The 12899-nt window shown below is 34.0% G+C and overlaps 1 protein-coding gene across 1 annotated transcript in view; it reads left to right on the forward strand.

Moving 5' to 3' along the window:
- The window catches only part of LOC150103736 (E3 ubiquitin-protein ligase COP1-like), a 405850-nt gene that overhangs the window by 80663 nt on the left and 312288 nt on the right, over positions 1-12899 (forward strand). Inside the window, exon 7 of the mRNA XM_090396516.1 lies at positions 11435-11494. Within this exon, the coding sequence (XP_090252642.1) occupies positions 11435-11494 (60 nt within the window). The remainder of the gene's footprint in view (positions 1-11434; positions 11495-12899) is intronic.

Raw genomic sequence — 12899 nt, forward strand, 5'->3', positions numbered from 1 at the left:
AAGTAGGGGAGTTTATGCCTTCAACGATTGGTCGTAGTAAAGAGTTTAATTTATGGATCTTAGGGAGTCCATATAACCTAGGGATTAGAGGATGAATCGACAGATGTTTCTTGGTAACTCTGAGGTGGTTTTCAGTAAATTGTTGATTCTGTTATGTAGTTCTTTTGTAGGATCACTATTTAGTTCAGAGTAAGTGCCAGTGTTAAGTAGTTCCAAAATTTTGTTATGGTAATCCAATCTATTTAAGATGACAGTATCATTCCCTTTGTCTGCAGGGAGAACAATGATGTCATTACTGTATCTCAAATTTTTGATAGCTGATCTCTCAGAATGAGAAATGTTGTCAGAAGGCGGTCTTGCATGATTTATGGCGAAAATAGCTTCCATACAAAGAAGGTTTGCCTCGTGGATAGGTAATGAGGATGCTGCTTTTTCTATCTTAGTTAAGAATAGTTCTTTAGGTATTGAAGTAGGGACGATAACAAAATTGAGACCTTTAGCAAGTACACTTTCTTCTGCCGTAGAGAGTGGATGGGAAGAATTATTTATAACAACTTTTTTTATGAATGCAGAATTGAGATTGGAAGTGCAACGATCTTGCATACATTTTAGAGTATTAAATTTTATTTGTGTTCTGGACTTTAGAAGCTCATAGAGTGCTAATATCTTTTAAATTGTTCCAAGATGAAGAGTCTAAAGAAGTACATAAATGGCCTTCAAGTGCGGTCTGGCTGCTTATTTTGTTCCTAGCAAAATAAGCTGCCAGACTCCGTTTGGTATCAAAAATCTGTTTGGACAAGAGTTCCAAATTCTTTAAGCTCTAGTTGTTGTAATGGATTCTTTAAAATTAAGAAAACAGGGAATAATAGAATGGAACTTACATCTTTTGAGAAATACTAGTCTGTTAATGAATAATCCAATGGTCCTGAGATTTTTCTGATAATCTTTAATGAGTACAGGTACTTCCTCGTTATCAGGAAAATTGATATTAATGTTCAATATTTACTCAGTAGAACTGTATATAAAAAAGGAAATTAAATGATTCTATACCGAGAATGACAAGTTTAATGTTAAGATACAACTAGTTTCGTTGAATATATCAACTTCTTCAGGTATCACAGGCAAAGAATTAAATAAAAAATAACAGAGACATGATAAAATACATTAACAGATCTAGTATAAAACACAAGTACATTTACATTTAAAAGAGGAATGTGCGCTTGAGTTCCAACGAAGTTGACTACGTGCGAGAGCTGGCATGAGTGCGCCATTATCATCCCCTTTCTGGACTTAAAACTTATGAGATGCACTGAAAATATCAAAATCTCCATTTTTAGAAAACCCACTCACACAGACAGATACCTTCATGCTTCTTCCCATCACTACCCTCCACAAAAGTTTTGTATCATTTCAACGCTGGCACATCGAGCCAGATCGTTACTTACAGATGAAACAGAAATTGATTACGAACTGAATTTTCTCAAAAGATCTTTTGTTAACAATGGATTCTCCCTTAAGAAGATTAATAATTTCTCTCTGTCTGCCGGTCAACTGCTGCTGAAGATTCTAATCCACCAAGAGCTTTTATTTCGTTACCATACATCAGCTCTCTCTCCCCAAAACTTGCTAAAATGCTCCAGAAATTCAACATTAGAACTTGCTTCACTACGTTTCCTAAACTTCGTTCCATACTCAGTAGACCTAAAATGAAACATCTCCCTACTCAGTATCCAGAAGTCTACAAGATTCTGTGTGATTGTGGCAGACCATACTACAGCTAAATCCATCCTTTTATGCACGGAAGAACATAAAAGAGACATTTCCTACAACAGAACCAGAGCTAGCGCTCTCTCTAGCCATGTTCTCTTCTCTATCAACTCTGATGAGGGCCACCACACCTCGTAGACTGGCCACTAACTTCTAATATCCATGTGTGCTATGATGAACTTGAAAGAAAAATAATTGAATCTAGAGAAATATCGCTTGATTCATCTCATATTAACAATAGCCTTAGCTATAATATCTCTGATGCACATGTTGCCATTATCCAATACTGGCACACTCACGGCAGCTCTCGCACAGTCACCTTCGTTGGAACTCAAGCACGCATTCCTCTTTTAAATGTAAATGTACTTGTGTTTTATACTAGATCTGTTAATGTAATTTATCATGTCTCTGTTATTTTTTATTTAATTCTTTGCCTGTGATACCTGAAGAAGTTGATATATTCAACGAAACTAGTTGTATCTTAACATTAAACTTGTCATTCTCGGTATAGAGGCATTTAATTTCTTTTTTTATATAAAGGTCTACCGAGTAAATAATGAACATTAATATATATATGTATCTTCTGAGGCACATTTTACTATATCAATTCACATAGATCTTGGTCTTCCTCTGGGTCTTTTTCCTGCCAACCTGCCAATGAATACTTGTTTTGCTAATCTTTCGTCTCTCATTCTGTTTAAGTGACCACACCATTTGAGATTAGCTTTGCTAACACATTACTGAATGCTTACAGAGTGAAGTTCTTTTGTAATTTTTTAATCTAATTTTTAATACGATACTGCTGTTGATTACATCTGTTCACTAATCTTTCTCAGAATTCTCATATCTGTGATCTCCAGTGTTTGATCATGTGTTTTATTTCTGACCCAGCCTCACAGATCCATAAGTTAAAATTGGTTTGAACACTGTCTTGTATACAGCTAATTTGCTGTTTTGACTAAATTTATTCCAAGGCTGAATAAATTTATATTCCATAAAAATTTATTCAGCTGACTTCCTACCATGCCAGCTTTACTACTTCTGTGACTAATTGTATGACATCTTAACACTTAAAATTCACCCCCCCCCCAAACATCACAGATCTCCACTCACGCCACCCATGCAGTTTATTTCTCTTCGAAGAACAGTCATTCCGCTTCTTAAAAACGAATGTCATTTAAATTAGTATGGTTGTTAAACTCCCAATGTGTGGAAACAATAATTCTTAGATTTCCTGAATTACAACCTAAGCTTCCTACTTGTGTCTACAGAGAGTACTCTTTCTAGCTAGGACTTAGTAGACTAAGTTCCACTTTACTTGGTGTTGCTGCTTGCTTGTTACTTTTTTATTGTACTCTTGAAGATGTCTCTGTGACAAAGATGGAATATTTGAGGCATTTAAGTGTGTTAATTTATTTCATTAAATATATAATATTAGTACTAACCAGTGCCAAGTTAAAAACACCTTGGAACTGTGCATCATTAGTTTCCAAGAGCATGTTAGCACTTTGATAGTATATTGTCTTGCACGTAGGATTTAATCTTCAGGGGGGGGGGGGGTCATTTGAGTAGACAATTTGAGAATACAGCCTATGACTGAGCATAGGCAATGATCGCTAATTCATAAGTAGTATAGAAATAGAAGACACGACACAACATAAATAAAAAAAATTGAATTTTAATTAGGAAAAGATTTTTGGAAAATTTTCTAGTGTTTTTTTTTTTTTCCTTTTTCTTTAGGGGGAGGGGGGGCAGGGCTCCTTTGGCCTCCCTTCTGGGTGTGCCAAAGATCTCTTAAATAAGAGATGGGAGAGATTATTTTTCGTGTGTGAGGTATATGCAAAACTTTTTAATGTCTTTTTTTGTAAAGTAAAATCAGGGATGCGAGTTATACACGAGGGCAAGTTATATTCGAGTAAATACAATAAGCATTTCACCGACAAGTTGACATTTTTCTGCTGCTTCAACATCATTAAAATTACTTTAATAATACAATAATCAATTTTACACTGAATAATATGAATAATATTATAAATTTATATATAAATATTATAAATAAAATAAAATAAAATATTATATATATATATATATATTATTATTATTAAATATTATTAATAATATTAATTTTCTTCTATTAAAAACTGCCCGGCATGTCAGCAACTCGATTTGTAAACTTTTGGCATGTGCACATAAAAAGGTTTTACCACCACTGTCCTAAAGGATGTATGCTTTTTGTTATGGGATAATATTAAGGCAATTGATATGAAGTCATTAGCCTCTGTATACAAAGTAGCCCTGTCGTGAAAGTACTTCACACTAAACTTTGTTTGCTTACCCTTGGGTAAAGGATTAAACTAAGCATATGGTTTCTTGGCATTTTTAATTTTTAGAGTATAAGTACCTTAGAAGATTGAAATGCCAGAGTCAACTATATTGAAGACCTGACAAGCAATAAACCAATTTTGAAGAAAATTGTTAATAGGAAACCTGAATGCAACTCTTTAGTGTACACATCAGTGCACAAATGGTTGGTAATCCACAGTGCATTTAGTATTATAAGTGGGCTAAAGAGTAATCTAGAAAAACCTAGAGAAATTTGTAACTTTTCAAGCCACTTCTGGTCTTTGCTAAGCTTGGAGAAGTCTCACATTGAGTAATGAAAATCATGTATGTTAGGAAATGGTGCTAATGTTATTTATGATCTCTACGAAATTTTGATTATATTACATCTTATAGTGACAGATGTAATATAAGTTACACAAGACAGTTCATAATTACACAAAGGTAGACATTACAAATTTTCACTTAGATTTCATTACATTTAGAACAGCATGTCTACAATTTAATGCCAGATATTGCTAACAACATTTGACTCAGTGTTTGTTAATATTGAGCCTAATGTGATCTGATTCAATCCAAAATGAAGAAACTGAACACATTTTGTAGAGATTATAAACAACATGGTTATCCATTTCCTGATATAGTGATTTTTCATCACCCAGTGTGAGACCCCTCTCCCCCCTATGCTTAGTAAAAACCTGATGTAACTTGAAAAGAACTCATATTTACATGACTGTCATCTCCTAAAAGAAATCTTGGTAGCCAACTCTCTGCTTTGTCTGTTTGGATTGGGAGGAGGTGGGGTGGGGGGGGAGGGATCATTACTAGAGCAGGCAAGGGTAATGCTACTATAGCCTTCAGCTAATATTCACTAGTGAATATAACTGTAAAATGAATATTTGCTCAGTGGCTCCTATACCTTTTAGATTGTGATCCTATTAACTTTCCGATTCAAACAGAAAAAAAAACAGGTTGCTCAAAAAATAACAACCTCCTGGCTTTACTGATTTAATTATTTTTATTTTATTTTTTTTTTTTTAATGTTGATTCCATACATGAAAGGTTGGCTGGTCAACTTATAGTATGTTAATACCATGGAAGGGCAAAAATTTGAGAAAGAATAATTTCTGTTCATGTTGGTATGAAAATCCCTCTGTTTTGTTCCTTGGAAAAGACATAAGAGACTATTCAAGAACCCAGAATAATAGAAGGAATGAAAGAAGCTGAAGAGAAATTTGTTTTATGAGTTTAAAGGGACATTAGGTGGTTGCTGCATGCATTTCACTGAATTTTAGTTGGAAAATTATTGATGCCAGTTCAGATGAGCAGTTATCTTGAAAGCATTTATAGAAGATGCATGGAAACTAAGTATGTGAAAGTGAGTGAAGCATATTCAGTGGTGAGGTGGGTTTATGACATATAAAGTTAATAGCTGTTTGGAGGCAAAGTAATGATTTAAACAAAAGAAGTCCTAATTTTTTTTGGATGCTCAAGAGGCAATAGTTGTAATGTATATTCCCAAGAGAGCTGATCTTAGACTAATCCCAGGGAGAAATCTCATCTTTAAAGATTTGAGTGTTGTCAAAAATAAGACTGAAATAGCCCCCCCCCCCCCCCCCCCCAATGTCTGGATTATTTAAAGTTCACAAACCCAATAAGCCTTTCTGATCCATAGTATATGCTGATTCTAACACCTATAGATTAGTCAGTTAATCAAACACTACCAAAATCACTTGCTTCTCCACTGGCTATACCCCCTCTTTACATTTTACCCATTTTAATTACCCAGGTACTCCAGAAGGAGTTGCTTTCTTGATCCAGAAAAATATTATGCACTGTGTCATCGACTTTGAACTTGTGAATAGTAGACTTGCAGTAGTAAGACTAAAAGATAAACTATTAAATATATCTATTATATAAGTATATGCACCAACAACTTCGTATTATCAGGAGCTGGATAACTTTTATGATCAATCAATAATCTGATCCATGAAACACTTACAAGGAGATTGGAATAAGAGAAAAAAATGAGAGGAGTATGAAAATGATAGAATTTGCATTGCAGATTAATCTCACCATAACTAACACTTTTTCTAGATAAAAGGTTACGAAAATGAATCTTGATCTCTCCAGATGGAAGAACACAGAGTCTGATCAATCTGATTGATTATATACTTATAAAAACCAAATATAAAACCTGGATAAACTCAACGAGAACTAGATCTTTTCTGGGTGTTGACACTGGAAGTGACCATAATTTAGTCATAGTAATGTATGTCAAAATTTGAATTTAGACCCATGAGAAAAATAAGAAAAAAGTTTAACTTTACACAACTCAATCAAATACCACTAAAGAATTATTTTAAATAAATCTTGCTTCTGCTTTTTCTGAAATCCCTTTACACCATAGTATCAAGCTCACCATGGAAATTGAAAAAGATAAATTATCCTTTTTAGACAGCCTTCTCTTCCGCTCACCATCAGGTAATTTAACAACATCTGTTTACAGAAAACTCACTTTTACTGGATGCTACAGTCTTAAAATCTGCTCATCATCCTTCTCAAAAGACAGGAAACATAAAATGTTTAATTCGATGAGCTAGAACTAATTGTTCAACTCCTCATCAGTTATAGAAAGAACTTTCTACTATCAAATGTTGTATGACATTAAATGGTTTCTCCAAAAGGACTACACAACATCTATTCGAATCCTACAAGCCAAACCAAAACAACAAAGAATCTATAAGTCGAGTTCCAATCTCATATCTCTGGAATTTCAGAACCAATTTCAAGAATTCTGAAATGTGATCTAACAGTGACTTATATTCATATCAATAAAATATCCACCTATTTCCCATCGTCTAAAGATAAATGCTTAACTATATCTCTTCCTGATGTGTACAAAGATCATGTGACTGCTATCTTTTTTACTTTGGACAAACTAGATGCTCTATAGAAAAAAGAATACAAGAAAATCAATCTTATATTCTTCTCTACAAATCTGATAAGTTTGGATTGGGGCAACACAGAATAGAAACAAATTACAACATTCTCTGGTCTAAAACTTGCCTTATACACAGATATAAATTCGAACGCCTATTCAAAGAGAGTGCTGAGGCCTTACTTCAATGCCTTAACTCGAACCGGAATAACATCATATCCTTGTAAAACATATGGGAAAGTTTGATCCGAATATTAAATTTTTTTTTTAAATTAATGCTTTCTAGATACTACATCTGTCTAATGATATCTTTTAATATGATTTTATAAATTAAGTTTTTTGTATGACATTGTAAATTCATACAGGTACTTTATTTCTACACTCTTGTGTTTACATTTCTTTAGTGAAATGATATCATGATTAGCAATATAACATCACATGGCTCATTCTGATTTTGAATGATTAATTGTTTGTATTCTACCTTGTAAAAGACTGTTTCCTGTCTAGCCACTAATGATAGTTTGTTATTTTCAAACTGAAATATCTGTCAATATGTTAAATATACATTTCTTGTGCTAATATGTTGATAGAAGTTTTTTTCACTTGGTTATATTATAAATTAAAGATAAAAAGAATTTATATACTTGGTTTAATCCTTTATCCAAGTGTAGGCAAACAAAGTTTGCGCCTGAAGTATTTTCATGACTGGGGCAATATGAAAATATGACTTCTGCATTACTTCAATTTTAGTATCATCTCTGGGTCTGGCTCCCACTGAAGAAACCTAACAAGTGGCAGAGAACATTTGTTTTGCTAATCTTCCTCTCTCATTCTGTTTAAGTGACCATACCACCTGAGATTAGCTCTGCTAACACATTCCTGTAAGCTAACAATGTGAAATCCTTTCCTAATATCCTCATTTTTAATATATTGCCATTGATACCATCTGTTCACATCCCTAATCTTTCTCAGCACTCTATCTGTGGTCTCTAGTCTTTGGTCAAGTGTTTTATTTCTAACACTCAGCTCTCAGATCCGTATGTTAAAATTGGTTTGAACACTGTCTTCTATATAGCTAATTTAGTATTTTAACTAATTTCTCTCTTATTCCATATAAATTTATTCTGTTGACTTCCAACAATACCAGCTTTGTTGATTCTGTTGTCTATTTCCATATTTAATTTACCATCGTCAGTAAAAATTGTGCCTAAGTAGCTGAAATGTTTTACTTGTTCCATAGGTTCTACATTCACAACACAGTTGATATTTTCAATGTTTCTGCTGATTTTCATTGTCTTTGTTTTGTTATTGCTGATTTTGATACCAAATTTATTACAGCAATTATTCAATTTAGTCCGTGAATCTTGCAGACTTGTACTGGATTTATTTAGAAGTATTGCATCATCTGCATAAAGCAAAGAGCTGACATTAACATCTCCAATTTAGATATCAGGTTTAATACCACTTTCCTTCATAACATGAACCATATAGATAATGAATTACAGATGGGATAATGTACATCCTTGTCTGACCCAAGATTTAATTTAATATTAAACCATCTTCCTGTACTTCCTTCAATTATAACTGCTGATTTACAACTCAAATAAAGACTAAGTATTGCTTGATATAATGCTCCATTAACATCATATAACTGTAGTGTTTTGAATAGCTTTTTTCTTGGTACCTTCTCATATGCTTTTTCCAGATCTACAAAACTTAAATACAGAACTTTGTTATGTTCCCATGATTTCTCAACTATTTGTCGTAAAGTGAAAACCTGATTTTGACAGCCTCTATTTGGCCTGAATCCAGCATGTTCTTCAGCAAGCTTTCCTTCCACAACCCTTCTCAACTGTTTCTCAAGTATACTTGCATAAATCTTGCCAGGAACACTCAGCAGGGAAATACCTCTGGAATTCTCACATTCAGTTTTATTTCCCTCTTTATATATAGGTACTATGAGAGCTCTACTCCAATCATCTGGAATTCATTCCTCTGTGCAGGCCCTCTGAACTGTGCAGTGCAGTCACTGTAAGACTAATTTTGTCACACCTCTAAGGAGTCCAACGACTTGTCGAGGCAGTGCACCTACTCTACAACTGTGTGTCCACCACTTAATCCACCAATGCCAACTACCGCTCACCACCACTAGTATTTTCAAAGACAATCACAAGCATAAATACCCATGGTGAGATTTGAATCCACAGCCATTTGGCTAGAGAGCAGATACACTAACTATTCGGCCAACCATACCGGCAATTGAGCATTTCTCGTTGAACATCATCTACTCCAGTTGCCTTTTCACATTTCATGCTTTTGATGGCTTTTTCTACTTCAACATGATTGCATGCCTGTTGATTGTTTTTTTATAATCGTGATGTCACTGATTGTTTCATTTAACAATTTTTCAAAGTAATTACTCCATACACGAAGGATATCTTTTTCTCCAGTTTTCAAGTCAAGTTTATCTCTAATTCCTTTTACAGCACTCTTTCCTCCATTTCTGAGCTTTTTCAACAACCTCCAGAATATATTGCCACCTTCTTGATATTTATTTTCTATGTTCTTACCAAAGTCTTTCCATGACTTTTGTTTAGCTAGTTTTACACAGTGTTTAGCTTTCTTACATTTGTATTCTCTGTATTTGTATTCTCTAAGAGCACAAGCTGGCTTATTTGCCAGGAACTTCTGATATGCTTTCTTCTCTTCCATGACTGCCTCTTTAACTTCCTGTGTCCACCGTGGAGTTTTGAATTTTCTATTCTTGTAGTCACCAAGAATAGAAAAATCTTCTATGACTGCCTCTTTGGCTGAATCAATCAGTGTTTTCTTCAGGGCTTGTCACTGAATCTCCAAGGTTTGGTTCCTGTTCTCGAACTCTTTCATTTTTTCTTGAATAATGCTTATGTTTTTCAGTTTATATCTGAGAGCTGCTCAACTTTTATTCGTTTTAAAACTTTCTTACATGTTATTCTTTTCAATATGAAATTCAATTTTATCCTGCTCAAGACTAAATAGTGATCACTTCCAATTTCAAATCCTCTGTACACTGGTGTCATACACCAGGGGGAAAACATCACTATCTACAGTAACATAGTCAATGAGACTTTTCTTATTCCTTGCCTCTTCTTTCCATGTGAATTTGTCCATATTTTAATGTTGGAACATGATGTTAGTAATAACCAGTCCATGTCCTGAGCAGGAATCCATCAGATATTTGCCATTATTATTACCTTTGCTCTTTTTTCCAAATTTTCCTGAAAATCTAGATAGAAAGTCAGTGGTGATGCAAGTTTGTCATGTAGTGCTATCATATCCTGTACATCCCTTGAGGGTACATGCCAGGAATTTGATAACGATGAGCTTTGCTCTTTTTTCCATATTTTCCCCAAATAATTCTCTATGTCTGACAATCATTTTCCTATTCTGCTATTTAGATCCCTAACAATGACCAACTTTTCCTTTTTCATTGTGCCAGTTGCTTTCTCTAAAGCCTCAAAAAATTCCTCTCTGGGACCATAGGCACAAATAAGTTTCTATGGTCTCCATTCTGATATTTGCCTACATCACTCTACTTGAAATTGTCTGTCATTCAAGATGATTATCTTTGTATTTAGTATTGCATACTATAGCTACTCCTTCTTTTCCTTGATTGTCATTGCCTGAATATAACGTTCTGTATCTATTGCCCAAAGATCTCAACAGTTTTGACTTTTTTGTTTCAGTCACCCCTATTATGTTGATCTGGTACTTATCCAATTCCTCAGCTAGCTCCATTTCTTTGCCATTCAGGATTCTTATGTTGATACATAATGTTTAAATAATTCTGTTACAGTATAATGACAGTTATCACATCTCTTTTCTCTTCACCAATGTCTCAGTGAATCATTTATATTAAAATATTCCCTCCCCCTCTCTCCCAATATTGTAGATCTCTATGCTTTTGTCATCTCTGTGGGTTAGTTCACTTGGAAGAAAATGAGTTGTCTCCTCTTGGATATTTAGCTCAAGAGTTTTGAGAAACATAGTCTCACAGTGATCATTTAGTTTGCTTGAAGGCTCTTCTTGAAGACTTGGAGATTATTTATTTAAGATGGTGACATGATTGGTATAGAGTAAAGAACTGAGCTTATCACATTATGGCTTTGAGCTACCTGTGTTGGTATCCAAGAAGACTGGGTGGAAAGGTGATGATTGTACATTGAGTCAGAAAAAGCCATAGTAGATTAATTGGCTTTAACCATCAGCAATGTCTTATATTTCTTCTAATATTAAAATCATTCTCTAATCTGATGTCATTCACAATTATATATATATTTGACAAAAATTAATTCTAAAATATGTTAATTTCTCTCTTCACCCCTCCCCCCCTCTTTTTTTTGGCAGCAACTAGATAAACTTAACCAAGAAATTAGTGTTATTGATGAAGACTCCAAAATGGTTGAGGTAAGCAGATGAACATGTTTAAAAAATAAAATATGAATTGAAAGCAACTTTTTTTATTTGTTAAAAGTTTTGTAGTCTTGATGTTTTTGAGATGTAAAAGGAAAATATAGTTTTTACTTTTTTTTGGGACAGCTGGAATTGAGTAAAATGGGGAGGGAAAAAATGTCATAAGTGCAGATATTGATAATGAATTTTTATTTCATAATCTTTCTTAATAGAAGGAAGCAATTTTTTTTAAAAAAAAACCTTTAGTGCATAAATCATGTCTTTATTTCTTATGCTAAGTACTTTCCAAAACAGCTGCAAAGAACTAATGGATGGTGAAAAACTGCAAAGAAACTCGCCTATTGAAATTGGTCATAATATCACAAGGCTTTCAGTGATCATAAGGATGGTTTGTTAATGCAAGGAGTTTATTTGCATTAACAAAGATTACACTGAACTGTTGTCACATCCCCAGAAAAGGAAACGTAGCCTATATTAGAGCTATGCATATCATCCTCCTGAATAAGATCAAGTATATACTGTGAATTTCGACTTAGGTGAATTAAAACTTATACACATCTTCTGGAAATCTCATCATCATCATCATCAAATTCCTGCCATGTACCCTCAAGGGGTGTACAGGATATGATAGTACTACATGAAAAAAATTACATCATTATTAATTTCCTATCTACAATTTTCCTCCAAATCAGTCTGTTACTTGTCAAGACTCCAATATTATCATTATCAGATCTTATATTTCTATCGTCTAAAGCCCTTTGTACCGTATCAATCCACCTATATCTTGGTCTTCCTCTGGGTCGTTTTGCTGCCAACCTGGCAGAGAACACTTCCTTTGCTAATCTTTCCTCACCCATTCTGTTTAAGTGATACCACCTGAGATTAGCTCTGCTAACGCATTCCTGGATGCTGACAATGTCAAGTTCTTTCCTAATATCCTCGTTTTTAATATGATATTGCTATTGATGCCATCTGTTAACACCTATAATCTTTCTCAGGACTCTCATATCTGTGGTCTCTAGTCTTTGGTCAAGTGTTTTACTTCTGACCCAGCTCTCAGATCCATAAGTTAAAACTGGTTTGAACACTGTCTTGTATACATACAGCTAATTTAGTGTTCCGACTAATTTCTCCCTTATTCCATATGAATTTATTCAATTGACTTCCCACCATACCAGCTTTGCTGATTCTGTTGTCTATTTCTATATTTAATTTACCATATTCAGTAAAAATCGTGCCTAAATAGCTGAAATGTTTTACTTGTTCCGCAGGTTCTCCATTCACAACACAGTTGATATTTTCAATGATTCTGCCTATTTTCATTGTCTTTGTCTTTTTATTGCTGACCTTCATACCATATCTATTACAACAGCTATTCAATTTAGTCAGAGAATCTTGC

This window comes from Typopeltis vanoorti, chromosome 8, assembly GCF_054136105.1.
Source record: "Typopeltis vanoorti isolate ZY-2024b chromosome 8, IOZ_Tvanoo_1.0, whole genome shotgun sequence".
Lineage (NCBI taxonomy): Eukaryota > Metazoa > Arthropoda > Arachnida > Uropygi > Thelyphonidae > Typopeltis > Typopeltis vanoorti.